Raw genomic sequence first — 27,959 nt, 5'->3', positions numbered from 1 at the left:
CCCAGACACTGCTGCACAGGCAGCCGAAACGCACCCCGAGGCGCCCGTTGCCGCACCACATCGCCGCAGTTCTGTACAGCCCAGCCCGCAGGTCCTCAGTACTGGCAAGGCCAGCGCCACGCGACCCGCCCGCGGCACTTAGAGAGCGACCAGTCCCAAGGCACTCTGGGAGCCCGTTCTCCCCAAGGTCCCCGGTCTGGGCGCTAGCGGCGGAGGGGCGCGGGGACTACAACTCCCAGAGATCGCCGCGCGGCGCCGCAGACAAGTCTTCCGCGGGCCCCCGGGCTTGTGCTCCGAGCACCGCAACTAGGTTCGAAAAGTGGGGGAGTGAACCACAGAGAGAACGTAAAGGGAGAAAAGGAATGACGCAGGTCGTGGGAGGAAGGACTTGAGAGGTTTGGTTAAGCTCTGTTTTTTCTTCCAAGGCTGAACCCCTCTGGCCTTCCTCGCTGCCCTCCAGCTTGCTCCGCGAAGGTTTTGGAGAGTCGTGGAGGTACTTGCATCTCCTGATCGATTCCAGAATCCTCCTCACCTCACGCACTGCAGACGGACCATGCCGAGACCCGGGAAGCGGCTGGCTGGGGCTGCTGGTCCAGGTGAGCTGCACCCAGGGCCTGTTTAGTATTGTTTATATTTTCTCCCTTCTCGTGGTGAAAGCCTTTGGAGTTCACTTGTAATGGATGTTAGCACCCTCATACCCTTCACCTTCTTTCCATTTTCCACTAAGGTTCTGTTCTCTACCGCTTGTTATTACAGCAAGAGCTATTAAGCAATAAGGACGTTTGCACTACAGGGTGAGTGACACGTAGTGATGTTAAGAATATATAGTACTGTAGTTCCTTTGCTACGTGGATGGAACTGGAGATTGTTAGTAAGCCAGGCAGAAAAACGACAAGTGTCTCATGATCTCACTCATGCCGTGGAGTCTAAACAGTTGATTTAACAAAAGTTGAGTACAATGATGGTTATCAGAGGCCAAGGGGTTCAGGGGACAGGAATGGATGGGGAAAGGTGATCAGTGCATAGGAAGTTAGAAACAAGAAGTTTTGATGTGTTACTGCAGAGGAGGATGGCTATAAAGAAACTACAGTATATTTCAAAAAGAAGATTTTGAATGTTTTAGCATTTAGAATGGATACCCGAAGGTAGGTTTACAGTAATTTAAACATTACACAGTAAATACATATCCAACATCACATGATAGCCCATTAGTATAATTTTTATTTATTAGTGAAATAATTTGTTAAAAGAATAATTAACTGGAAGGTGAAAAAATAAAGCATTCCTTCTCTAAGATAATTTGCAAACAGGTTTAAGAGAAAGAATCCTGGAGACTGAGTAGTTGGAGGTACCAGAGGAGGGAGGAATCACAGGGAAGGCAAGGAGAAGGAAATGGGATTTGAGCTGTCTTGACTGGGAAAGCTTTCCATGGTCTAGCTTGTAGTACTCAGAAAATGTGAAGTCTTTTTGACAAAGTGAATGGCATTTTAAGTGGATGAAGAGCAGGAATAAAAAAATGGGAAGGTAAATCAAGTACGTCTTTTAGGAATGGTCTCCAGATGGACTACAACACATTGTAGTTATAATAACACATATGTTTGTAGTATGCCTATTAACTCTTAAGACACTGATGGGGAAAAAAAAAGCAAGGACAGTATGCTGAGTTCAGAGCATTAGACATCCATAAGGGGTATTTAATGACAACTGATGAAGAAACTTAATTTCAGAGGCAGTCTTGAGTATGGTTAAGTGTTTCAGACAGACACAAGTAACAGGTCTTGACCTTTTACCTTGATTCTACCATTACTGGATTGTGATATGGAACACATTTTCCAGCTGAACAATACAACATTTAAAAAAAAATTAACCAAGTTAGGTTAGTATAACACAGGTTGGAGCCTGTCACATACCATGAACTTAACAGCCATTAGCTATTAAGTGCCCATTTTGTTCCAGGTACATTTTTCTCTAATTCTCTTAGGATAAATTCCAGTTTTTATTATGTCTACAAGGGCCTGGATGAACTAATTTTTCCAGCTTCTCTTGGCATCTTCAGGAAGCAGAAAGGAGGCCGGCATGAAGTGCAGTGAACAAGAGGGAAAGAAGTCTTAAGATGATGATAATATCTAATGTTTAACTGCCCATTTATTACAATGCCAGGCATTTTCTAAGCCTTTTGTTTGTATTCTCATCTCATCACCAAAACAACTCTAAAGTACTTATTTCCTCAGTGGAAAAAATAGCCTGAGTAAAGGCAAAGAAGAAAAATGAGGGAAGGAAACACTTCTAAGGTGCTTTATACTTAACTCACAAAATATTGTTATCTTACTAACTAGTTTACTTACAAGATAGCCTGTAAGGAAGGTATCCTGGTCCAGTTTTTATAGACAATCTTAAATTTCCTATGTGTAAGATTAAGGTGCTGTAGTTAGTACTTATAAGATCCAGGATTTGAATACAGGTATGATGCCAAAGGGTAAGCTTCTCTATAATGAAGTATTACCTCTAGCAAATGATAGGTCTTTTCCTTTTCCTTTTGCAGACAAGAAAGGGCTATCAGGAAAACGCACCAAAACTGAGAACTCAGATGAAACATCAGCTCAAGTGGAGAACTCCAGTCCACAAACGACTTCAGACTCAAAAAAGTATGGGAAGAATCTAAGCAACTACTGGTTGATGAAGTCAGAACCAGAAAGCCGAATAGAGAAAGGTGTAGATGTGAAGGTGAGACTGTGCCTGTCTCCAGTCCTTTCATGTTATTTTTAAAAACTGAAATGTAACCATAGGATTCTACGACCAGCTTTTCTCTTTTGAAAGATAGGAAAAAGTTAAAAATGAATAAAATCAGCTGGATTTATGACCAACTGTAGGCTGAATGTCCCTGATCTGAAATGCTTCAGACCTTCAAATTGTGGAATATTTGCCTAGACCTTATAGGTTGAGCATCCCTAATCCAAAAACCTGAAATACAAATCCAAAGTTTTTTGAATGTGGGTACATTTCAGAGCATTTCAGGTTTCAGATTTTCAAATTGACATGTTTAACTTGTATCTGTTTTGTGGCTTCTACATTTTAGCATAGGGTGGCAAACTTTTTTTCAAAGGGACAGAATGAAATAATACTGTAGGCTTTTGGGTCTCAGTCTGTTGCAGTTCTGCTTGTGTAGTAAGAAAGTGTCCATAAAAAAAGGTATGGTTGTGTTCAAGTAAAACTGTATGACAAAATTAGGCAAAGGGCTAGATTTGGCCTTTTGGCTATAATTTGCCAACCTCAATCTTAGCTTGCTTTTATTATCTGCCATGCTTCTAGATATCACCCTGCCAACAGTTGTGTTTATATTCAGGCAATGAATGTATACCAATTTTAATAACTTGGAGAAGATATAAGTAGAAACATTATAGAGGTATTTAATACTTTAAGAAATGCAGGAAACCAGCATATTACTTTATCATATGAATTATCAATTCAAGTAATGCTTTTAGTAAAGATAACAAGGCTTATTTTCATATAACGTGTCTACATGGAATACTTATCATAAACTACAGATTTCCAGTATAGCCTACAGCACCTCAGGTTTGAGGAGGTGCCTGTCTGCTTCCATGTATGCTTACTGACTGGCCACAGATTGTGAAGTGAATAACTATTTTTTCTTGCCTAGTTCAGCATTGAGGATCTCAAAGCACAGCCTGAGCAGATAGCATGCTGGGATGGTGTTCGAAACTACCAGGTAACAGGATGAGTGCAGGGCCCATGAGGCCTAGGGTAAGCTAAATGCCCCACTCTCCCTCCTGGCTTACTCAGTAGCAGAACCTCTTGGCTGAGATTGCTTTTTCCAGAACCCTAACCTGAAAATGTTTTCAAAAATACCTTAATTACTCTGACAGCATGAAATCTGCAAGTGGCCTGGTTCTGGCCAGTGCACTGGTGTATGTCTGAGAGTCTCAGCAAAGGAGACAGACTTTCTTTTGACTTGAGGTTTCTGTTGTTTCCCCTGAGATAGGCTCGGAACTTCCTTAGAGCCATGAAGCTGGAGGATGAAGCCTTCTTCTACCATAGCAACTGCAAGGAGCCAGGCATCGTGGGACTTATGAAGGTTAGGCGGACAGGTTTTGGTCTGAATCCCTCTCCTTCCAGGAGGGCTTATTCATGTAAATTTAAAAGAATGTACCTTAAATAGGTAACAAAGCAGAAATACCCTCTTCCCACACCCCCATCACAGAATAGATGAAAAACCGCCCTGGCCCCTTCCTATATGATAAGAACTAGATAAGGCAGCCTGTCACTTCACACCACCCACTACATACTTTTCTTCATTTTTAAGCCTTAGTCTCATTGAAAAACAGGCCTGATGGTAGTTCCTTCAAGTCAAAAGCTGCTGGGATAAAATTACTTATTATACAGTGCCAATAATAACAAATTTAGTATTTAGTTTTAGAACATGTTTATAAAAACAAGATTGATTTCCTAACTATGCTTACTTTAGGCTGTGTATTTCCAAATATCTGAGCCAAGTATGGCTCTATAGCAAGGACAGTGAGATTAGGAGTATGCAGGGTGGGGCCAAGAATTTAGCTCAGTGGCACTGCACCTGCCTCGCACGTGCAAGGTCCTGAGTTTGATCCCGGGTACTGCAGGGGGGAAAAAAAAAGAGTATGCAGGGTGAGAAGCCAGATATGTTATGCACGGACCACAGAGATGACAAATATCTGATTGGTAAACATAACTGTTCAGAGCTGAGGATAGGGCTGACTGTGCAGGCAAATGAATGGAGATTTTTGGTTTGATTTCAGATTGTAAAGGAGGCTTACCCAGACCACACACAGTTTGAGAAAAACAATCCTCATTATGACCCATCCAGCAAAGAGGACAACCCCAAATGGTTCATGGTAAAAATTGCCTATTCTTCCTATTTCAAAAGAGGGGTTAAATGTACAAATAAAAATGGGTATGGGGTGATGTTAGGTCAAGGAACACAACACAGCTCTTAGTCTGATGAAGTGTTGGAGATTAGAATAGAATATTGGCAGCTCTGTCATGGTAGCCTCCTGCCATCCATAAAACACAGCAGCCAGTCATGATGGTCCATGCCTGTAGTCCTGGCTACTTTGGAAGAAAAAGCAGGAGGACAGCATAGTGGACCCATCTCTTACTAAACAAAAAAACAAGTGGGCAGAGACTGGCTGAATACATCTTTCTTTTCTGTTTTGGTTTTTTGAGACAGGGTCTCACTATGTAGTTGAGACTGATCTGGAACTCACTATGTAGCCCAGGCTGGTCTCGAACTCACAGCGATCCTCCTGCCTCAGCCTCCCGAGTGTTGGGATTACAGGCAGACACCACAATGCCCAGCTCTGGATACATCTTTCTGTTCCATACTCTGTTGTCACACAGGTGGATGTACAATTTGTTCGGATAATGAAGCGTTTCATCTCCCTAGCTGAGCTTAAAACATATCACCAAGCTCACAAAGCTACTGGTGGTCCCTTGAAAAACATGGCTCTCTTCACTCGCCAGAGACTCTCAGTTCAGTCTCTTACCCAAGGTAAGAATGGGCCCTTTCCCTCATCATGCACACACCATAAAGGATCCCATGAATTCATACTTATTACCTGATTAATAAGGGCATGGCATTAAACCTGAGAGTAAAATTTCCTCACCTGTCATACACAAGAGGGGGGTGGCTATACTGAGTTGCCTATTATTATAGGCCCAGTGCCTAGGAGTGCTTAGCACTTAGTAAGATACCCTCAGTGTATGAATTAGTAACTTCTGCTTTTGTAACATGTACAGTACCAGTGCTTGGCATTAACTCCTCCTGTGCAAAAGGACACATAAGACCTAATTGTTCCTTTTTCCCTTTTTGGTAGAAGAGTTTGATTTTATTTTGAGCCTGGAAGAAAAGGAACCAGATTAACTGAGGCACTATTGCTAAAATGAAGACAAGCTTTTGTAAGACAAGAAAGCATGAGAAGGCTTGCTTATAATGTCACTCAGGACTATGTACGTAGGTGGTTTTCTGTACCTCTTTCAATAAAAGATTTAATATTAAAAGTTGGAAAGGTTTTTTTTTTTTTTTTTGGTACTGAGGATTAAACTCAGGACCTTATGCTTGCTTACAAAGCAGGCAACAAAACGACTGAGCTAAATCCCAGGCCTGGAAAGTGTTTTATTTTTAAGTACACTGGGTGTGGTGAATATGCCACTGTAGATCTCTTACCTTCAGACTGGCTTCTTCTGCTGCTTGGTTGGAAGATGCAGGGCACTTTACAATTGCTAGTAGTTATAACAATCACTGAAACTAACTTTTGGTCTTTCTATACCAGCCTTTCTCACCTGCCCCTTAAGTCCTCTGGGCCCCACAGAGTTCAGTTTAAGCAATGAGTGGTTTCAAAACAAGTTGATAGACAGAGGTAAAACCTGAATTTACTTCTCAGCCATGCACTTGTCTACAACAGGTGGTTAATAAAGTGTTTGTCATTGTTCACTGGGGGCTGTCTACTCAGCGCAGGTACTGTGTTGGAGTCACTGTGAGTGTCTGCCTTGTCCTCAGTGGCAGAGGTGGAACAGTGTTAAGACAGAAAAGACCACAGGTGGACCATGAGCACGATGCCTCCAAAGCCACAGGGCATCCTTTAATTAGACCATTAAAACAAGTGTTCTTTTAAAATACAGCCATTGAAAAGACAACACATTAAGAAACATGTAAACACTGCAGCTGCTTACTTACAAGTTGCACTGTTTGGTTTAGTACCTAATGCGCTCCTAGGTCTGGGGACCTTAAAGGAGGGGGGCAGGACCCTCCCCCCTCACTTTCACAGTTGACAGAGAAGAAAGAACAGGGATAGTCAGAAAACAAGACCTGACTTGTTCATAGCTCCTGAGATAATCAAAGCAAATTCTACTTTCTAGTTCTCCCAGAAGAAAAGTTAAGATGTTAGGAAAGTTGGGAAATGAGTTTCTGTTGTCAGTTGGGAGGCAGACAATTGACAAATGCTTCCTAGTTAGAATACTGCCTATTAAAAGGAGGCACACCAGAGTCTATTCTCTTGCTATGAAAAAGCAAGGACACAGAACCTGCCTTTCTTGGATGTGTAAGCCCCAGCCTTGGTAATCCAAGGGCAGTCGGGTGGCTGACCCTGCTCCACTGGGATTGTGTGTCGCACTTCAACTCCAGTTCTGGCTTGGGGGAACAAATTTACTTTGGTTCTGATGCTCCTAATCAAACACACACATCCTCCAGTGTCTTTCCCTCCAGTCTCACTCTGATCCAGGAGCTGGCCTAGGCAGACCCAAGCTTGCCCTGATTTCTGATGAAGAGTCCCCATTTTCTACACTAACTGAAACAGGAGACAGGAACCAATGCTTCTACTGTCCAAATTACCCAAAACTCGAAAGAACCAGATAATGTACTTACTGGCAAGTGGGTCTGATTGGGCTTTTTATAAAGGGAAGGGAGATCAATAGTAATTCCTCCAAGATGAGGCAGAAAAGACAGTAAATACTACTACAGTATAGGCCCAAGCACAGAGCAACAAGGGAAAAGTGCCCTCTAGTGTACTGAAACATCCACAAGTTTTCATATGTTTTTAAACAATTAACAAACAAAAAAATCAATGGTCCTAAACTTGGGTGAGTGAACTGCTAAAAATGAAGATGTAATTTGGCAAGCAAAATTATCTAGAAATTGTGGTAATCAAATCTTCTGCTGGGGTTCCCATCTCCCTCCTTTAACTTACAGGTATAGAGGTGAACAGTTTTAAAGTAGGAGTAGGAACAAAATTTACAAGTGCTTAAAACGAAACCCCAACTCCCAGAAATTAAAGGAGAGATAAGCAGTGAAGAAGGGTACGGTCTGGGAAGAAAAGAATTCTGGCCCCTTCCTAGGACATCTTAAAGGGAACAAAAGCTCTTACTTGGAGCTTGCTGGGTTACTTACAGTAATACCCTAGAAGGACTCAGACCTTAGACTGCCAAGTAGAGTCACACTCAAAGGGAGACAGTTGCCATGCTTGAGTCCTTCCTTAGTGGCTCAGCCTCCTGGCCATCCATGCATGACACTGACCCCAGGGCTTTCTGGACCCTGGTATCTCTTGTGGATGAGGAGCCAGTCAGCCCCAGGCTGTTCCATCAGCTTCTGTCCTGGGATGTTCATGGCAAGCCAGAGCAGGTGGGGAAGGCAGGCACCTGGGTCCCAGCAGTGACAGGCCAGAGTGAAGATGACTGTGGAGACTCTAGAGCACCACATTCAGGACTCCCTGAGAGGTAGCTTCCTGATCTTGAGGTCCCCCCACCTCATTTAGGACAGGGCAGGCCCTCTCCTCTTGGGACTACCTCAGGGATGGTCAAAGGGAGTATGAGATGTGACCCAGGGCCCTGCTGGCCGCTCTAAATCCCAGGGACCTGCTCAGATCCTACATCAGGAAACTCGGAGCCAGAAGCCGAGGCTGCATGCTCCTGGATCTCCTTTGAGACACAAAAAGCAGCTCAGGAGGAGGGCTCTTATTCTTCAGAGAAAGACTAGCTTCCACGATGATGCTTTCTCTCTCTCTCGCTATCCTTGCAGCCGCAGAATCCCAAGGAGACCGTTTCCCAACCCAATCCCCTTCAGTTCTTCAGAGAAAAGAATTTAAGTCAAAAACATGATTTGTTTTCAGGTTGCAAATAATGGTCAGCTGAGCCTCACACCATCCTTCCCCTCCCTCAGCCGCTGGTGTTTGGTAGATGGGGGTACTGGGGGGAAGTCCCGCAGCTTCTTGGCCTAGCAGCCTACTGCCTGCTGTTGTTGTCACACAGTTGGCTGGGGGTCCGCACCTCACCCAGGGATGCTGTGCCCTCGAAGCGCTGAGAGGCAATGGCTGCCTGGTGGGACATGCTCTTCCGTACAATGTCGCCCTTCCGCCATAACACCACTTCCTGCAGAATTAGGAGAGGGGGCAATGCAACACCTGAGAGGGAGACTCAGAGATTTCTCCAGAGGCTTCCACTTCTGTCCTGGAGAGTCTTGTGCAAGAACCTCCTCTGCTTATCTCAAACTGAAGCAGTGGATGTCCATACCTCCTGTGTCTGTATTAAGTGGAAACTCAATTCTGCTATGGGCTTCTAGGTAACCTAATGTCACCACCTCTTCATAAAATAATAAGTGGTACAGAGACTTAGCAGCTCTCTCCCTTATACCATCCTGTTTTTCTATCAAAAATAAAGCCTGACCCTGAATAGGAATGATGGCCTTTCTGTTCTGTCCTGAGGACATCAAAGGGCCCCGAGGAGGCACCGAACCTGCTGCTTGAAGTAGCGCCGCTCCTCCTCATCAATCAGCACCAGGTTGAGGTAATAGCGCACAGAGAACTTCTTGTTTATGTCCCGCATTGTGGGTGTGAGCTCGTACCCTGCCAGGAAGAGCCGGATCGGGATAGATTCTCCTGTAAGAGGGAAAGTGAAGCGAGATCAGGGCAAGGGACAAAGTGAACCACCGTTCCTCCTACCAAGTCCCTCTCTGATGACAGCAGGTGAGATGCCCACTGAGCATGACACAGGACAGTAACCAAATGCTTGTGTTGTTGGGGAAGTTGCATTCTGCTGCCCAGGGCAAAAATGTGACTCCCAGTTCCATTCCAGTCTTCTATGGTTCTTGAATGTTCTTTCACCATCCCCATGCAGGAAGTAGTAAAGAACAGGTGAGTATAAATGGAGTGGGGAAATTATTCAACATATTTTGATTACACGTAATGTTTCTAATTCATGGATTTCTAAGAAGCAGTTATTAGACCCCAGCTCCTTTGCCATGCCACCCAGCAACTATGATGCCCCCTCCCTCTGTCCTGGTAGTTCATGGATTTCTAAGAAGCAGTTATTAGACCCCATTAGACCCCAGCTCCTTTGCCATGCCACCCAGCAACTATGATGCCCCCTCCCTCTGTCCTGGTTAGTGTATGCCCCAAGAATATATCCTGGTGTGGCAGCCTGGAAAACTGAAAATCCTCATTCTGGCCCATTCTCCACTAACCAGCTGTATGACTTCTGAGTAAATCTGTTGCTTTCTTTGGACTTTAATTTTCTAATATGGAGAATTACAGAATCCCCCTATTTTAGGTCCTCCCAGCTTTAGCACTGCACCTTTCCTCGTGCAAAAGGAATAAAATTAGGGCAGTAATTCTACAGAGAACAGACAAACCCACAATGTAGTCTAAAAGCTAAATATAAAAGAACTTTTAATTATCTGGTGTTGTGTGTTGTTTCTCAGTGCCCCATTTCATCTGGATAAGAAAAATGTCAGTTGACTCTACCGGCAAATATGGTAAAAAAAAAAATTGAACATCAGAGAGAATCAGGAGAACTCAGTCCTAATTCCTCCAGGGGCTGGCACAGTGACACCAAAGAATCTGAGGGTGTCCCCAGTGGTGCAGGACACTAAATTTGTGACACTCCTCCTTCCACATGGAACAGTCTGAGAATACACTGAATACAACCTCAGGAGCACCAAACACTTCAAAGTGAGAAGAGATAGTCTTCATCCCTGATGGCTAGAAGCAATGAAGAATATAAACAAATGCTACTCCTCAATAATCAGATAGGTACCCAAGTATCAAAGTGCTTTCCCATCTACTCACTCAGTACAGACTGAGCTCTGTGGAGGTGGGGAAGGACTATTTCCATTGGGTTCCCAGTCCCTCTGCAGTACCTGGCAGTGTGGGCCAGCCTTTCTAGTAGTGCTCTTGGATACTCAGTGACTGAGTCAGAGAGTGAATCATTTTACCAGAGCTAGATTCTGGGAGCACTGCTCAGTGGTACAGCACCTGTCTATCATACATGAAGGCCGGGTGCAAACCTCCATGCAATAAAAAGAAAAATAAATTTTATCAGAGGTAAAACTAAGTAAGAAAAATAACTACCATGCATGAAACTCTTGGCTCAAGCAGCAAAGAATGTCAGAATGTCAAGTAGAAAAAGGAGTAAAATATTCAAACTGTTTGCAAATCAGGTCAACATGGAGCTGTTCTAGAGGAAGAGAGGGTAGGAGCCTGAAATTGCACAGACTCAGCCTTTCTCTTCCTCCTTATTGATACCCATGTTGCACAGTTAGATTAAGAAATCACAGGTTAATAAGACATCTTACTTCAACGCATCCCTCAAGCCCTTCCAAATTCTGTACCAAACATGGGAGCAAAGGAGTGGCGGCCAAGGCCCTGTGTCAGGAGGCTCACCTCGCACTGGCGCCCCATCCATGATCTCGTACTTGGCTATTGTGTCATTTTCGTGGTAAACATTGGGGCCAGTGCCTGTCGTTTCCCGTTTGATGATATCTATCTCCATGTGCTTGATTTTGATTCTCACCAGCAGGAAGTATATCTTCCCTACAATGACATCTTTCAAGTGGTATCTGAAGCAAAGAAAGTAGAAGCAAGATATTGGTGCAATAGCTGGCTGTTTCGTTTCAGTGGGCAGGACAGTGTCCCAGCCTTGCACGTTGACTAAAGGTTTTGCCACAGTGCACAGTCACCTGATTTTTCATCCTCACCACTGTGGTGGAATGACTTCCAAACATATTCTTTACCTAAATCTAAGTGACTTCTACTCTTCATCTCAAAGGATGTCCATTCTACATGATGCTTGACTTATTCATAATTGTTCATCTGCTCTATCTCCTCAGCATATACCTTCTGTACTTTTGTATGTTTTTTTTGTTTGTTTGTTTTTGTTTTTTTTGGTACTGGGGATCAAACTTGGGTCCCACTGAGCTAAATCCCCAGCCCTGTATGTTTTTTAAAATGTGTTCTTCTAATGCATAGGAGGCTGATCCCACAAATGCATGAACCAGATCTCTCCTTTCCTCTCTGATCTCCATATAACGTCATTTGGGAGCTGAGCCTTGATGGTTCACAGCAAACACTACTATTTGCCCTGGGCTAAGCAGACCAGGCATGAATATTCATGAGAGATGAGCAAGTCCCTTCTGCCTCAATGCCTGATCTCTGGTCTCTGCTCTTATGGCTTGTAGTCTGTGAGCTATTAGCACTTTAATCACGTTGCAGTAGCAATTTCTTACCCTTCAAGTTTTTCACTTTGAGTCAGTCAGTAGTACTGGTAATCTAGCAGGCATGACAGAAAGACAAACTCTTAAAACCTGGATCTCAGACTCACAGGACATGAATGCTAGCAGGGAATGCTGTCCTTACAGGACAGGTGAAAAAATGAAAGTTGGAATAGAACACTCATTTGACCAGGATGAGAGTACAGGGCAAAGACAGAGGTGAGTTTGGGTGCCTGTTTCCAGGCCTGGGTGATCCCTGCTATTTCACAGGACCTTCTGCTTGCAATCAGGAGGTGCAGGCACTCAGTACCTTCCCCTAGTACACTTGTGAGTGCAGCAGGAGGCTGCTGGCAGCATTCCACAGGGATACTTAGTGACCAGACTCTAAGGTCTTCTAAACTTTTGTAAAACATTTCTTTATTCTAAACAAAATCTTACACAAAAGTACACCTATGTGAGAGACAACCTGTGGCGGCTCCTTCATATCACACTTTTGCTATGTGTTTGAAACCCACTGACCTGGTTCATGCTTATTTTTCAAGTAAGAAACTGAGGTGCAAAAATGTTAGTACCTACTAACGTTGGCCAAACTTCCTAATGGCAGAATAGGGCCTGATCTGAAGTCCTAGATCCTTTCTACTACATATAAAATCATGTATTCTCACACAGTGCAGTTATGTCATGAACAGAAAGCAGCAGTTGGGAAATATCTGTTTCTTAACTACATGTGACTGACTCTCTAAATCACCCTTCACACACTAAATTTGGTCTTGTATATACTTTTTAAACATTTTTTTACTAGTATATATGTTTGTTGTACATAATGATTATATTCATCATGGGGAGTTGGTACATGTACATAACACTTCTTAATTCTTTTTATTTCCTCTCAGTCTTAAATATACTGAATGGCTATTTTGAGCTGTTATAGGTGGTACTGCTGATGGCTACACCTACACAAGGTGACTGGAGCACTGCTGGGGAGGAACACACAGAGCCCCAAGCCTGAGAAGAAGCTTGTTCCATGCCAGGCCCAGATCAACTGGTTTTCCAGCACCTCTCCTCCTGCTCTAAGAAGGCTGGGCCAAGTAGGCTGGTTCCAGGTTGCACTGGTCATGTTATAGGGTACCTACTAGGTGCCAGGCCAGAGGGAAGGGAAAGAGAAGTACACCTTAATTTCCTCCCTATTCCAGGATTCAAATATGTTTCCAACTCGCTCAAGGGCAAACCATCTACTCAGCTTCTACTACCCCAGCCTTTGGCTGACAATGTACCTGGGAGGAAGTGAGGTATCTGTACTACATTGAGAATGGTAACTAGAGACTTAGTGACTTTTTTTTAAGCTCTCTATGATTAGAACATCACTTTTCCTTGTGGATATTTGATTTCTAAACCTTTTTGGGAATGTATTATATTCAAAAGAAAGATCCATTTAAACTGTCAAGATGCCAAAAAGTTTTATGATTTAAAAGCAGTTAAATATTTTCATGTGCTAAGAGTAAATAAAGTTTAAATATACACAGTTTACCAACTTGCCAATTAAAATAAAGTTATTTTAAGATCTTTATAAAATGCATTAGGTGTTCTTTGTCACAATTCATTTTAGTACAGGGAGGAAGCAGCAAACAACTGCCAGTGTTTGGTTTCCTCACTTTGATTGCTAAAGACAAGGAGGAAACAGATGATAATAGAATTGTGTTCCATGATTGATCTTATTTACAGAAGGAAATAGCTGTACCTAGAATCCAAAACAATCTTAAATTTAACTTAGCTTGGCTTTGAGAAGGCATGTTAGGATGTTTAATTTAAACAGCTTATTTAAATTAAGTGTAACATCTTTAATTTATAGTGTAGTTTAAGTATTTCCAGCTCCATTTACTGAAACTACCCTAACACATATATTTGCTGTATTATTCTGTGGTCTTCTCCCAGAGCACAGTGAAACCATGGGTTTCCATCACTCCTGCATCCAGATCAGGTTCTGTCTTAAATTCCTTAAGTAACTACACCACCACTGCGGGGCCCGGGACACTTACTTGGATTTATTGTACTCAAACTCAATGTGCAGGCAGTCCTCAATCCCAACCTCCATTTTGATGGATGAATTCAGCTCTGGGTATGTGCTCAGTGTGTGTACCACTATGTCCATCTCCTTGACAACATCATTGAGGCGGCGGCTGATGGTGGCCCGAAGAAAATAGCTGTGGAAGATGCAGCTGTCAGGAATGAATACTCCTTTTCTCCAGAGCCTCCTCAATATAGGCAGCAAATTGACCCACTTCGGAGAGCCCCTGACAGTGATTCATAATCTTCTGGTGCTTTGCATCCCTTTGAGGACTTACAAACCCATTTCTCAGAAAAAAAAACACACACACACACGTACATATAAACAAAATTTTGCAACTATAGTTCATGGGAGACTGAATCCTCTTCCCAAATCCCTTTCACTAAAAGTGATTTCTCTGCAATGTATTCCAAAAACATACCGTGCTTAGACCTTGCAATTACCAACCATGTAAGCACATGAAGGTTTCATTTCTTCAACTTCTGTCTTTTTGAGTGTAGGGTGCTAGGCTTAGATCTAAAGTTTCACCCCCCAAACTCATGTCATGTCAAAGGTGGGGCTTTTGGAAGGCGACTGAATTATGGGGTACTATACTCCTCAGTGGATTAAGCCCCTGGTAAGTCTATATCTGAATATGCTGTTAGGAAGTGGGGCTTGAGCAGAAGAGGCAGGTCACAGCAGGTGTGACTAGAAGAGTGTAATCCTGTCTCCACTCTGCCTTACTCATTGCTTTCTGGCTATCATGGTGTGTGCAGCTTTTCTCTGCCATGCCCTTTCACTGTGCCATTTCTGCCTTGAAATCTGCGTGCCAGGGACTGAACTCACTGAAAACCGTGAGCCAAAATAGACTCTTACATTTTGGGTGTAGGGTATTTTGTTCCAGTGATGGGAAAGCTAACTAATACACAAGAGCCTATTCAAACAATGTGTGATCGATGAACATTTTTCAACTCTCTCACAGTTAAAAGAGGAAAATGAAAAATGTTCCCTGATAGGAAATGGAGAAATTAAAAAAGCTGTTCCTCGAGTAAATTCTACTATGCTATGCACGAGGTCAGATACAGCATGGATAAGATATAGTGTCATGGGAATGGGAGATGGTCAAATAACAAAAATTAGAACACATGGAAGTGCTGATTGAGATACCCCAATCCACTGATGTGGGCAAAAGAAAAAATGTATTCCAAAAAGAGAAAGTCTTCATGTAAAGCAACAGAAACTGGATGTGCAAACAAAGAAGTGTCTGGCTCAGCCTTGGAGAGAGGGGTCAGGATAGAAAAAAGACAGACCTTTAACAAGCCCAAGCTCTATGGCCAGCCACCTCAGCACTGCCTTCCCCCAGCATTTCTGTCACTTTACTAACACTATGCTAATGCTCAGTGATAGAGAAATCACCCCTTTATATTTTCTTCTAAATTGTTAGATAATGCCTACTGCCTGGTAAGTGTTAGTGGAGAAATTATAAAGATATGCTAGCCACATCAACTACACATTTAGGTTACTATACTCTGTGGCATGGACTTCTCCTTGGCAATTCTTTTTATTTACCTTAGTAATGTCTGTCACATTGACCAAGACATTTGTCCCTAACCTTTTTCTGATTGCTCAGGTCCCGTGGCTGTTTTCCTGTCTGTAGAAGATACTACTTTTTACTCTACTAAGAAGATAAAGGCCTTCCAATTCAAGATTCATAATTTTCTGCCACTTTTTTTGCTTTGAGCTGTTTCTTTCCTTTTCTTTTTCTTTCTTTCTTTTTGGTACCAGGGATGGAACTCAGGCCCTTGTGCTTGCAAGGCAGGCGGCAGAGCCACTGAGCTAAATTCCTGGCCCTGAGCTGTTTCTTACGGTCTAAACACGTCTCTCCACCTTTATCAATCCACCCTTTTCAACAGCATTCCTTCCTCAAGACCTGGCACAAATACTGTCATCCTGAATACACATTAGAATCAACTGGGAAAAGGGGAGAAGAGGACTGAAAAATTCTGATGCCTAGGAATATAAACATTTAATTGCTCTGCTGAGGGACTTAATAAAGCTTTTTAAAACTTCCCAGGTGATTCTAATTTTGGTGTAGGACATTGATTGTTCTACTTTTCAGAATTTCCCCAAATATTCAGTCGCTTTACAGCTAATACTGTCTTCCTCTGAGCTTACAAAAAAGTCTCAAACTCACTCCAAAATCTTCTACAGGCCATACCTCCTTGACCTGCCACAGATTCCCTTGCCTTTGTCACATGACAGGTACTATACCAACAGCTGGAGCTTCTTCAACAGCCACTACCAACCACCATCTACCCAACAGAACTGCTTTTCTGAAAGGAAAAAGGAATATGTGACCTCCCAGGTACCAAATCTAGGGGCCTTCTTATTTTTTCTTGTGTGTGTGTGTGTGTGTGTGTGTGTGTGTGTGTGTGTATGTGTGTGTGTGCTGTGTTGTGTAATACTGGGGATGCAACCAGGGCCTTTTTTTCTTTCAATTCTTTTTTGTAATCCCTTTCCTCTTCTCCCCCACAATCTCTTGTTTTTCCCACTTGAAAAAGAATTCCCTATTGCCTATTATCTATCTTTTATTTTACTCTATATATTTTGAGTTCTTGTATAATAGAAACCATGTGATACTGAAGCTTGTCTCTCTGATTTATTTTACTTAACATTATGGTCACAAGGTGCATCCATTTACCTATGAATGCCTCAAGTTTATCCTTCATCGTGGCAGAGTAGTACTCCATTGTATATAAGTACCACATTTTCTTTATCCATTCATCTGTGGAAGAGCATACAGGCTGTTTCCAAGATTTAGAAATGATAAACTATACTGCTATTAACAAGGGAATGCATAGCCATAATCTTTAAAGACTTCATTATACCACGTTGCATTTTATTTTCTTATCAATCCCAAAAGATGGAGAAGGAAGATTTAAAATTAGAATCTAAATACATTACCCATTTTTCAAGTGAGAATGTTGTTATGGGGCTCAAGGTCACATTGCTGTTGTATAGTAGAACTAGATGAGGGATCAGTATCTCCTGACACTCATAGGAGAGTGTGCTGGGACCAGCTCAGTTACCAAAGCTGATGCTCAAAGTTTCAAGAATTTTATGACCTAGTTATTAGATACAGCTATGATTTAAGTACGTTACATTAACTTATAATTAAGTGAATTGTATTAAAATCAAGGTAACATACACTAAAAACTCAATGCTGCTATTTTTGTTTGGGATTTTTGAGACAGGGTCTGGCTATGTAGCCCAGGCTGGCCTCAAACTCAAGGCGATCCATGATCGCCTCTGTCTCCCAAGTGCTGGGATTACAAGTGTGCACCACGATGCCCACTTTTAACTCATTGCTTCTTACTGACTGTCCTACAATCTGTAATGCTCTTTGCTCAAGAGGCAATGCATACCCAGTCCACACGTGATGGTAATGCTATCGCCCCACATCTGCATTCAGGAACACACAACTAGCATTTGGAAACTGACCACAGTACACTTACACAACAGAAACACACACATGCTACAAACCAGGGGACTCTGCCCCAGAAAGCTCTGTCTAGGAATGTTAAAACATTTACCAGCACTCCACAGAACTCCAAGAACTAAGGAGATCTTCAGGAGCAAGGACAGCCTCAGGTCCTCACCCATACAGGACAGATTCTCGGACAGTGGAGAAGCGGCAGGACAACTTACCGTAGCTTTACATTCTGCCCTGTGTAGGACTCATACGGCTTCTCCACATGGGTAAATTCAAAGTCGAAGGCCTGAGACTGGGTGATCTCTCCCGGCCGAGCCAAGTCCTTCACCAGGGACACAAACTCATGGTGATTCCCACGGTCATAATACAGTTCTGGAAAGAGAATAACACTCTTCTATCAGATCCAGGCTACAGGAGCCTAGTGAGGGTGCTCTAGCCAGAGGTACCACCCTTCAGGAGGACCCCCACAAATAGCTCCCTTCCAGCTTTGTTTTCGGACTCCTTTTTCCCTGACCCTTTACAGCATATCCCAGACATTAGTCTTTCTCCCTCCTTTCCAAAGACTCTTCCGTCTTGTATTGTTGTTGATGGTAGGGGGGCTCATTGTTTCCCTGGCTGGCCTTGAACTGGGCTCAAGTGATCCTCCTGTCTCAGCCTCCCAAGTTGCTAGGACTACAGGTGTGTTGTAATGGCTAGGTGATTTATATGTTTTGTACAGTGAAATTCTGTAGCAAATTAGAGCCTGATATAATCTTCTCCAGGATGTTGCTCCAGCTAGCAATCCAATAACTTTCCCCCGCTCTCAAAAGTAAGGAAGTATAGCAACCGGGGAGAAACAGAGCTCAGACAGCCTCAGTGAGCAGCTCTGAAGGATACACACCTCAAGGGACCCAATATCAAAGTAGATTATCCTTTTAATATTTCTAACTTTTGTAAGAATACATGTTGTTTGTTGAATTCTATCATCCTTTAGTAATCTTACAAGACAGCTAGGTCAGGCCTTATTACCCATTTGAGAGAGAAGGAAACAGGCGTGGCATATTTGTAAGACTGGCTTGGAGCCAGAGTTGGCTGCAGGGCTGTGATTAGAACAGGCCTTTTCTGAACTACATCTGTCTATAACCTGCTATAATAAGAAGCAGAGAAGGTAAGGCATGCAAGATTTAGGCCAGTAATAGTAGACGACAAATAATCAAAAGAGCCACTAGCTGCTGCTATCACTAAGGGCAGGCATGTGACATTTGGCACGGACGCTTTCATATTATTTCACTCACCAGAGCCAGCAGTCTTCAAACTTCACATGCATTATCAGCATCTTGTAAAGGGCTGTTTATGACTCAGGGTCTGGAGTGGGGCCTGAGAATGTACCTCTCTAGCAAGTTACCAGGGTGCGGTGGTACCACACTTTTAGAAGCATTGCTCTAAATTCATCCTCTTCTGGAAACATTTTTCCTTTGTGATAAGCTCATGCCATCATTTGTCCTATTTTGTGTTTGCATTCAGCTATTTAAGTTTTGCTGTTATCTTTCTTTCCCAGTTTGGACTGATGGTCCTCTTCTAAAGATGAGGCTCATATCCCTGGGTTCCTGGAGGACCCCTACAGTTGGTCTTGTATTGGCTGAACATTTAATTCTGACCATGATTATATGTGGCTACATGACAGCTCAATATACTACCCCTCAGGTATTCCTAGGTTCAAATGCTGAGCTAGGCTACAACTGCAGCAGGGCTGATGAGCTGGGAAATGGAACAGGAAGAGCACTCTTGATGCTTCTGTGGTTTGCTACATGTGGAGTTGGGTCTACGAAGAGCAGTCTCTGGGATAACTGCAAATGAGGCCTAGTTCTTGGTCTCCCCAGAGGCCAGGAGCCCATCTTTCTCAAGAGGATTTGAGCATTAGGGGCATCTGGAGAAAGCTGCATTAGCTCTGGGTCCAGGCTAGACAGCACAAGATTTGAGTCTTGAATATGAGCAAAGCCTTCTTGGGCCCAATAAACCAGATCTGGGTAAAGTGTTTAGCCCTGCTCTAGGGGAACAACCATCACCAGAAAGAAAACTTAATTTAGAATGTACTTTTAAGCTGGAGAACAAACTCTCCCTACTTCCTGATCTAGGAGCTTCCTTTGACATGGCCATTCCACAGGGATCCAGCAGAGTAGGGTCTGGCATGAGATTTATTCATTTTGGGCTGGGGGTGTGGCTCAGTGCTAGAACACTTACTTGGTATGTGATAGGTCCTGGGCTCAATCCCAGCACTAAAAAAAAAAATCATCAACTCACGAAGGTCGCAGTGGTATAGATAATTCCACACTAGTGATGCTACTTCTGTATGTATTCACAATGTATTATATGATTAGGTTTTGTAGCTGATTTATTCCATTGACATTTTTTTTCTAGGTACTGGGGATGTAACTCAGACTTTGTGCTTGCCAGGCAGGCGCAGCACCACTGAGCTAAATCCCTGGCCCTCCACTGTCATACTTTGATCTATTTTTTATTATGAATACACCTACTCTAACACTAAATGGCTTCTGCTAAAGGGAAAATTATAGTTCCAAACTCTGAGGGAAAAGTAAGCAATTCAATCTCTGTTCTGCTCAACCAAGTAAGGAAGCGCAAGGCTAGTATAGGAACAGCTTGGCCAGCCCCAGTGACAGGGCTCCTCTACTCATACTTGACCCTGAGCCCTAGGTAACAGTGCTGGCTCCTATATGAGAACTGAACACTTAACTTGGGAGCCTTGTACCTCTCAGTTCCCTTGTTCTAGAAGTCAGGGAAAAGCAGAGAAAAATCCCAGGGTCAAGAATACTGGAAGAAGATGGAAAAATACACAAATGGGCTCACACAGCCAGAAGGCAACATGAGAAATAAACAAAACAAGACTGAGAAAGCACTCAGGCTGCCAGTATTGGAGCACCCTAGCAACAGTGCAGTAATGCTTTGCCTGCTGCTGCAGCAGGGCATTGGGCAGGCGAAGTTTTTCCTCAATGGCACATTCTCCCAGCTACTGCTCCTCCTGTAACCAACATCAGCTTCTGCATCAGATGTCATAGAAGGGCGGCCAATGTGTGGTCCGACACACTGGGGGCTGAACTGGCTTTTAAGTTTACAATTTATAAACCATTTGCAATGTTTTTCCAAACACCGTGGGCAAGAGAGGCAGAAATAGTAGCCTTTCTTTGCTACTTGTTAGAAAGATTGGTTTCATCTTGCCTTTTTGTTTTCATTCTGATTTTATTAGAGCTAGGCAGCATGAAGAGTATCTGTCACAATAAAAGAATTTCCTTATTAGTTAAATGATTTGTGGCTCCATATTTATGGAAGTATACTGTGTGGGGGAGACAAAGACAACAAGGCGGGACTTTATAACTCCTTCTTCCTATTGTCTTTATTAGCCTATGTTTGTAGCACATCATGTTTACATTCCTTGCAGAAAGCTAGAACATGTATTTGATTCATCAATTCTTTTTCATCCCCTTTCCCTTCCCTCCTTTCCGTTCTGCCCATCTCCTGGTCCTGGTCGTCCTGTTGTTTATTAGTACGTTTGCAATACATGTTTACACTTCACTTGCGGAGTTGGTACATGCACCCGCCACATACTGATTCTTTTCCAGACCCTTTCCCTTCCCCCCCGCCCTCCCTCCATTTCTTCATTTCCTTCCCATTTCAGAATCTATCTTCCTACTTCCTATTCTCTATCTTTTATTTTACTCTTTGTTTATACTTCAGGTTTCTCATACAAGAGAAACCATGCAATATTTAAGCCTGTGTGTCTAATTTATTTCATTTACACGATAGTCTGAAGGTGCATCCATTTTCTTACAAATGATTCAAGTTTGTATTTATGGAAGAGTAGTATTCTACTGTGTGTAAATACCACATTTTCTTTATCCATTCATCTGTTGGTAGATCATCTTGCATAATTTAGAAGGGAGAATCCAAGAAGTTTGGGTCCTAAGGAGACCATGAACTGCCTCTATTCCATTCCAAAGAAGAAACCATCACTCATCTGTAATTCTTCCCAACTACCAAAGCTCTCAGAGACCACACATTTCCAATTAGAAAATAGGAACTGATTGGTTTAATTTTTATCTTTTGAAGGTAACTTCTCTATCTTCAGTTTCCTTCTCATCCAAAAGAAGGAAATAACTGTTTCATTCAGGAAGTTTTATGGTAAAACCTGACACCAACAGCCAAAAAATGAGGTTGCCTCTTTGAAGGAAACTGAGCCAGCCTTACAACACAGGCTGGAACTTGGTGCTGGGATGGGGCCATACATAGTCCAGGCTTCATGGTGATCTTGGAAGAAACAGGAATCGGCAGAGCTGTCTCTTTATCTGATTTTCCCAGCCCACTTGCTGGCTGGCAGCCTGGTCGAGATCCATGCTTGACATGGCCTGCTCACCTCTCCTGGCTCCTGTAAACACACTGGGACAGTGATACCTATGGATTGCACCTCCCCAGTTCTGTGATGTGCAACTCTCCTCCAAATCCTATTGGCAACTTATCACATAGGCCAGGATCAATGCATTTAATCTTAACATGCCTTTAACTTAGTATAACAAGAAGTACTGAATTAAAACAGAAAGTCTCTGGAAATTTTGAAAATACTGGTCTGATTGGTACTGTTGGTTCACTAAAAACCTTCTAAAGATCTAGATAAATATCTCTCTGGCTTTCAAGTACAGGGATGTTCATGTCTTCCCTCCTCCAAGAATGACCTAATTCTAATGGGTTTCTTTAACCTCAATTAGTCACCCATTAGTCTTTTTTTTTTTTTTTTTCTGAACTTGGGTATCAAACTCAGGACCTTGCAGTTATCAGATAGGTGTGATGCCACATAGCTATATCCCTAGCCCTGCCTTACATCCTTTACCAATGTTCTCCAAAGGATTCTTTGCCTGCCTCGCAAGTTCAAGGTCCTGAGTTCAATCTCCGGTACCAAAAAAATCAATAAAACAAAACAATGGATTCTTGATAGAAATGGTTTCTTATACTTCTAGCAAGTAAATTCTTCGCTTGGTACTCTTTACTGGATCTTTTTGAAAATGTGGGCCATTACAGCAGGTGGAATGACTAGGCCTTAGACCGTACTATTCCATGGACCTGACATGGCAGATTCCCCTGCTGGCTTGTTAGACAGAGCAAGCCATTAAACAAGTTTGCTAGGCATAGAGAGGATAGTAATGCTGTTCAAAAACTGGCTAAAGATAGCAAAAACAATCAACCTAGGTGAATGCATAAGTTCTTAATGTACTCAGTGACCATTTTCAAACTGTAACATGAGAGCCAAGTGGACCATAGGTCTGACAGCTCCTATTTTCTCATTTTTAGAAATCAGCCTCAACCTGGCAAAGGAATGTGATGAAAGAAAGATGTGGTTGGGCCTGGTGGTACCCACCTGTAATCCTGGTGGTACCCACCTGTAATTCTGGATTGCTGAGGCAGGAGAACTGCAAGTTCAAGCCCACCCTGGACAACACAGCAATTTAGTGAGACCTCGCCTCAAAAATAAGAACAGAAAAGGGTGGGAATGCAGCTCAATGAATGGTTTCAATCCTCAGTACTACAAAAAGATGCAAAAGTAAGTGAACTGACATTAGCTTCAGCACTTTCTTATCCCAGTTACCTTAGTGAGGATGCAGCCCTGGTGGATGCATGCCAGTCATGAATCATCAGAGTGGGCTTGATTAAGCTGCAAGCACATGTAGAAAGTCCAGCCAATTAATGGTACACAGAAAAGCAAACCTGAGGTCTCCCATTTTGTGTTAACACATTCACAAGCGGAACATGTGACATGTGCATGACTGCCCCATTGGGCAGCTTGTATCACCCAGTGTGACTGTCCCATGCTGCCCAAAGAGGCAGTCATACATGGACCACCAGTGGTTCAAGGTAGCAGGAACGTATTAAAATAACTCTAGAAGATGAGAAAAAAAATCCATACATGTCTTTTAGAAAGTTCATCCTTACAGATGATGATGATATGAAAGAGAGAAAAAGGAAAAAAGGTCAAGAAGGAAGCTGCATAATAAAGGGAGCAGAACAGAGAATGGACAACCAATGCAGATTTTAAGATCTATATAGAAAAGCTCTGCATGGTAGTATGTGCATGAAATCCCAGTTGCTCAGAAGGCTGAGGCAGGAAGATCTCAAGTTCAACACCAGCCTGGGGAACTTGATGTGACCCTCAAAATTTTAAAAAAGAGCGGCAGAGAATATTACTTAGTAATAGAGCACTTGCCTAGCTTATACAGGGTCTAGGTTTAATCCTCAGTATGGGTGAAAAAAGATCTGTTGCAGAGGACCAAAAATTAGAAGCCGCCTGAATATGTGAAGACTCTGAGATGACGCCTACATTTCTAGGGCTGAACTGACACTGATCACATAGGCCACAGTGGAGAAACAGGAGAAGCAGCAGGGTGGGGCTAGGGTGGTTGGGGGTGTGTGTGGAAGGACTGGGGATGTTTCTGTTTGGATGCATCACTGAGCAGACAGGGTGTATCCAGGTGGACATGTCCAGCAGGCAGCTGGAAAGATAGAACGAGAAGGGATGGTAACAAAACCCCCATCCAAAATCAGTGACGAAGATAGAGCTCAATGATGTACTATAACTTTCTTACCCTGCTAGGTCACCCATACATAACCAGACCTGAGAACACATTGCAAGTTCCACCTACTTGATACACAAAGAATGCAATGAAGGAGAAAACCACAAGACCGCAACTTCAGCAAAGTTACCCAGCAGTCTTGCTTCACCACCCTGAGGTCTGAGCGTAATGACTGTCTTTGTTGTGTGACACAATACTTCATTGCCCTGCTTCTGGAGGGAAACGGAAAAATTAACAGTCTTTCTAAGGAAAGTCACTTTGTGCCCTCAGTTCTAGAAATATAAATTCCCTTTTATATCAAACTTAATCAGAAAGGCTTTTCTTATGTCTTGTTCTTCATCAAGGATAATATCCCCAAAGATTATGGTGTCATAAGTCTGTGATCCCAGCACTCTGGGAACCTGAGGCAGGAGGATTAAGAGTCCAGCCTGGGCAACTTATCAATTCAACAAAACCTTGTCTCAAACAATTTTTAAAAAAGAGTTGAGAGTATAGCTCAGTGCAGGGGTCTGGATTCAATTCCTAAATTCCCAGTAACAAAAAATAAAAAGAAAGTAAAGAAAAGAAAGGCATCCCAAAGCCCAATAAGAAATATGAAAGCATATTAATCTATTTCTGTTCTCTGATGGAATCAAGGATAATTGACAACATAAGCACACAGCTGGGACTGGCTCAGGATGGGCTCAAATAGCAGAAGCAAGAACTTAAAAGCCAAGAGCTAAAATGTGCACTCCCTCTAACTACACAGGGAAATCTTACTGGGCATAGGTAATGAGAGGTGTAAAGAGAAAACAATAAATCAGTGACAACGAGAGAAGTTGTGAAACAGAAACACAGCTATATCAACTTTTATCATTTTTAAAAAGAACCCTTCTATACAGCATGTAAGACAAGATCCCCTGCTGTGGAATCAGTCACCAGGTGATTTCATTATCCTTGCTTTACAGCTGAGAAATTTGAGGCCCATCAAGAGACCTAACTTTCCCAAAATCTCATGGCTGTCTTGGCCCACAGAGACCAAGGGTCTAGGAAGAGTCAGCAGCAGAAGCAACAGAAGGTTCTGAGAAAATTCAGTAAGGATGGTGTCTTGGAATTAAAGAACTGGACAAGAGACCAGGTGGGGCACATACAGCAAAGAGTCTCCTCATCCCCCTTTCATTTAGACCAGAGGGATTCCTTTAGAATCTCATTTTTTTCTTGCCTGGTTCAAGGGATAGTCTACTTTATCTTCCACATATTGGCAAAGTACCACCACTTGGAAGTGATGGAATAAAACAGACTAAACATGCCTGTCTATGTTGGTATCATGGAGCCAAATAATCGTTGTAGTAACTTTAAAAATCCGATCTGAAAATACCAATTCTCAATAAACAAGGATTTCTCAACCACTTCATATATTACATTTAACATGAAATGCTTTTGATTTATCTCACATGGGTTACATGGTTCTTTACTAGGGATGATTTTATCTTCCAGGAGACATACGGCAATATAACAGAACAATTTTGTGGTCACCAGTCAGGGGTGTCATTGGCATCTGGTTGGTACAGACTGGTGAGACTATTAAAAACTTGTTACAACAAAGCCCTACCCAGCCCCAAGTGTCAACGACACTGCTATTGAGTAATCCTACCATCTAAGCCAGAAGCAGAAAAGCAGAAAGCACGAAACCTATTCTTCAGCCCTTTTTCTAGTACAGGAACAGGTCTCTCACATTCTGCTTTTAAAATAACAACAAAAGCTTCCTAGAGGATCAGCCAGTTTTCAACCTGATTTCATTTTCTTAAGTACCAGAGGCAAAGATGTTTGAGGCCGAACAGTAGATTGCAGGGCCAGCCTGCCAGGACTTCTTCTGCTAGCGTTTCTCCTACCTGTGTCTCAGTGTTTCCTGCTTCTACAAGAGGGAGAAAACAAATGCTTTGTTGAATTCTCAGGATATGAGAGAGTTTAGCAACTACTCCCAAGGAAGTCTCCAAAAACTGTCATGTGTTCATGACAGTATGGATTCCCTGGAGAGGAAGCCCTGTAGCCCACTTCATATATTTTGTGAGCCTACTCTTGACCTCATGCCAAAAATGATTAATTTTAGAAGTACCTGGGTATTCTGGTAACATATAAGTCTCCAAACAATCTCTGGAGATAACCCACCCTTGTCAGGCAGCTCCCTTATTTTTGTTAGTGACTCTTGCTGTCTAGGTCTAACGATTAATAGCTGTGTTTGAAAATTGTATGGAACACTGAGAAATACTGATCATTTATTGCGGTTTTGGAAACATCACTTCTTTGTCTTGAAGGAGAAAATGAGACGACTGAAGACTAGCACTCTAATAACAGTTTGAGAAATGCAATTTAGGTAGGCAGACAGAACGAGGCCGAAGATTATAGGCCTTCTTTTACAAACAAGTACAGGATAGGCAGTTCAGAGATGAGGGGAGACAAGACAATTGGTGAGCTCTCTCACTGGCACATCTAAAGAGAAAAGAGGTGTGGGCGGCGGGGGGCGCAGTTTAACTCTGAATCTGACAGCGTAGATGACCAGAGATGGGAAAAACAGTGTGGAGGCGAAGTCCCTGCTAACAGACCCACCTGCACGCTATGGCTGGAGCACTTGGCTCTGAAATGAAATCCTGGTGGCAAGAAGCAGAGCTTTGAGCATGCTAAGGACACAATGGGAATACCCAGGGAGCCCCTTGGATGGCACGTAGGGCTCTGCCCTCCCACCCTTGCTGTCCCCACCTTCTTGGCAATGAGTGTGCTGTCACTTTTGGCAGGGAAGACGGTAACGCAGGGGAAGTCGCCCACGGGCGGGACTTGAACCCCAGGCCTCACAATGCAGTTGACAAGAGTCTGTGACGGGGCCCGGCTGGACATGGGCCCTCAAACACCTTGCTCCTTTATCCCCCGCCCCTTGCTCAGGGCCCAACCCGGAGGAAGGCGCAGGGGGAAGGGAGGTCCCGGGGTCGACTCACCAATCTGCCCAATGAATTCGATCTTGATGCCCTGGTGCTCCAGCCGCTTGTTTGGGTTCTTGAGCGCGAGGCTCACCTTCCCGGAGACTGTCTCCCCGTCGTAGAAAAGGAAATACTTCTCCTTCTTGCCGTCCTCTGTCTTGTGCTCTGCTCGCTTCCTACTCTCCGCATCGTTCAGCAGGATCTCCACCTCCACGCTCTGCCCGAAGCCGAAGAAGCTCATCGCTCCGCCGGGCCGGGCGGGGCCAGGTTCCTCGAGGTCCGCTCCTGCCTTCAGGCGCGGGCTGCCCTAGGGAAAGGGGACAAGGGCCCTGCGGGAGCGCCCTCGGCCGCTGCACTAATGTGCTCTGCTCGCTTCCTACTCTCCGCATCGTTCAGCAGGATCTCCACCTCCACGCTCTGCCCGAAGCCGAAGAAGCTCATCGCTCCGCCGGGCCGGGCGGGGCCAGGTTCCTCGAGGTCCGCTCCTGCCTTCAGGCGCGGGCTGCCCTAGGGAAAGGGGACAAGGGCCCTGCGGGAGCGCCCTCGGCCGCTGCACTAAGCACTAAACACCAGTGGGCGACAGCTAACGGGAGAGGGTGGCTGGTCGAAGGTGCAACTCTAGTGGGGTGGTCAATGGCGAAGAGCCTAGAGGGCACTATCCGTCGTCCACCAGGCTGGGTCTAGCGCCTTGCAGCAAGGATAGCAGCTCGAGCTCCCACTGTGCAACGCACCGAGGCGTTTCGCGGCTCTGGGCCGAGAGGGGGAGGCAAGCTCCAGCCGGATGTGCTGTAGATGCTGCGCGCCTGCGCATGTCTTCTCTCCTACCTCAGCC

The 27,959-nt window shown here is 43.6% G+C and overlaps 2 protein-coding genes across 5 annotated transcripts; one reads left to right on the top strand and one right to left on the bottom strand.

Moving 5' to 3' along the window:
- Positions 1-210: 210 nt before the first annotated feature.
- On the top strand, positions 211-6,037 carry Thyn1 (thymocyte nuclear protein 1). Of its 3 annotated transcripts, XM_010641913.3 has the most exons (8): positions 211-310; positions 426-596; positions 2,543-2,724; positions 3,659-3,727; positions 4,001-4,093; positions 4,791-4,886; positions 5,392-5,542; positions 5,868-6,037. In XM_010641913.3, the coding sequence occupies exons 2-8, from the start codon at positions 554-556 to the stop codon at positions 5,912-5,914; spliced, it is 681 nt and encodes a 226-aa protein (XP_010640215.1). In that variant the 5' UTR covers positions 211-310; positions 426-553; the 3' UTR covers positions 5,915-6,037. The 3 variants fall into 3 exon arrangements, with proteins under 3 accessions (XP_010640215.1, XP_010640203.1, XP_010640207.1); XM_010641901.3 differs by lacking the exon at positions 5,868-6,037 and having other exon boundaries at positions 5,392-5,851; XM_010641905.3 differs by lacking the exons at positions 211-310; positions 5,868-6,037 and having other exon boundaries at positions 317-596; positions 5,392-5,851.
- Positions 6,038-6,139: 102 nt separating this feature from the next.
- Vps26b (VPS26, retromer complex component B) lies at positions 6,140-27,682 on the bottom strand. 2 transcript variants are annotated; one of them, XM_010641930.3, is made up of 7 exons: positions 27,488-27,682; positions 27,146-27,287; positions 17,781-17,937; positions 14,065-14,229; positions 11,202-11,377; positions 9,277-9,419; positions 6,140-8,913 (listed from the first exon to the last, which is right to left on the bottom strand). In XM_010641930.3, the coding sequence occupies exons 1-7, from the start codon at positions 27,566-27,568 to the stop codon at positions 8,767-8,769; spliced, it is 1,011 nt and encodes a 336-aa protein (XP_010640232.1). In that variant the 5' UTR covers positions 27,569-27,682; the 3' UTR covers positions 6,140-8,766. The 2 variants fall into 2 exon arrangements, with proteins under 2 accessions (XP_010640232.1, XP_010640225.1); XM_010641923.2 differs by lacking the exon at positions 27,488-27,682 and having other exon boundaries at positions 27,146-27,478.
- Positions 27,683-27,959: the final 277 nt, after the last annotated feature.

This window comes from Fukomys damarensis, unplaced genomic scaffold (assembly GCF_012274545.1).
Source record: "Fukomys damarensis isolate Sample0158 unplaced genomic scaffold, DMR_v1.0_HiC HiC_scaffold_16, whole genome shotgun sequence".
Lineage (NCBI taxonomy): Eukaryota > Metazoa > Chordata > Mammalia > Rodentia > Bathyergidae > Fukomys > Fukomys damarensis.
This window is presented reverse-complemented; position numbering and strand designations above follow the sequence as displayed.

What these genes read in the sequence shown, in the direction of transcription:
- Thyn1 (XM_010641901.3), top strand. Translation starts at nt 554, where the DNA reads ATGCCGAGACCCGGGAAGCGGCTGGCTGGGGCTGCTGGTCCAG. An exon ending in AGAAAGGTGTAGATGTGAAG is followed by an intron (nt 2,725 to 3,658) that starts GTGAGACTGTGC and finishes TTTCTTGCCTAG; the next exon opens with TTCAGCATTGAGGATCTCAA. An exon ending in GCATCGTGGGACTTATGAAG is followed by an intron (nt 4,094 to 4,790) that starts GTTAGGCGGACA and finishes GTTTGATTTCAG; the next exon opens with ATTGTAAAGGAGGCTTACCC.
- Vps26b (XM_010641930.3), bottom strand. Translation starts at nt 27,568, where the DNA reads ATGAGCTTCTTCGGCTTCGGGCAGAGCGTGGAGGTGGAGATCCTGCTG. An exon ending in GTAGGAAGCGAGCAGAGCAC is followed by an intron (nt 27,288 to 27,487) that starts ATTAGTGCAGCG and finishes CGAGCAGAGCAC; the next exon opens with AAGACAGAGGACGGCAAGAA. An exon ending in GGGCAGAATGTAAAGCTACG is followed by an intron (nt 14,230 to 17,780) that starts GTAAGTTGTCCT and finishes CATCTTCCACAG; the next exon opens with CTATTTTCTTCGGGCCACCA.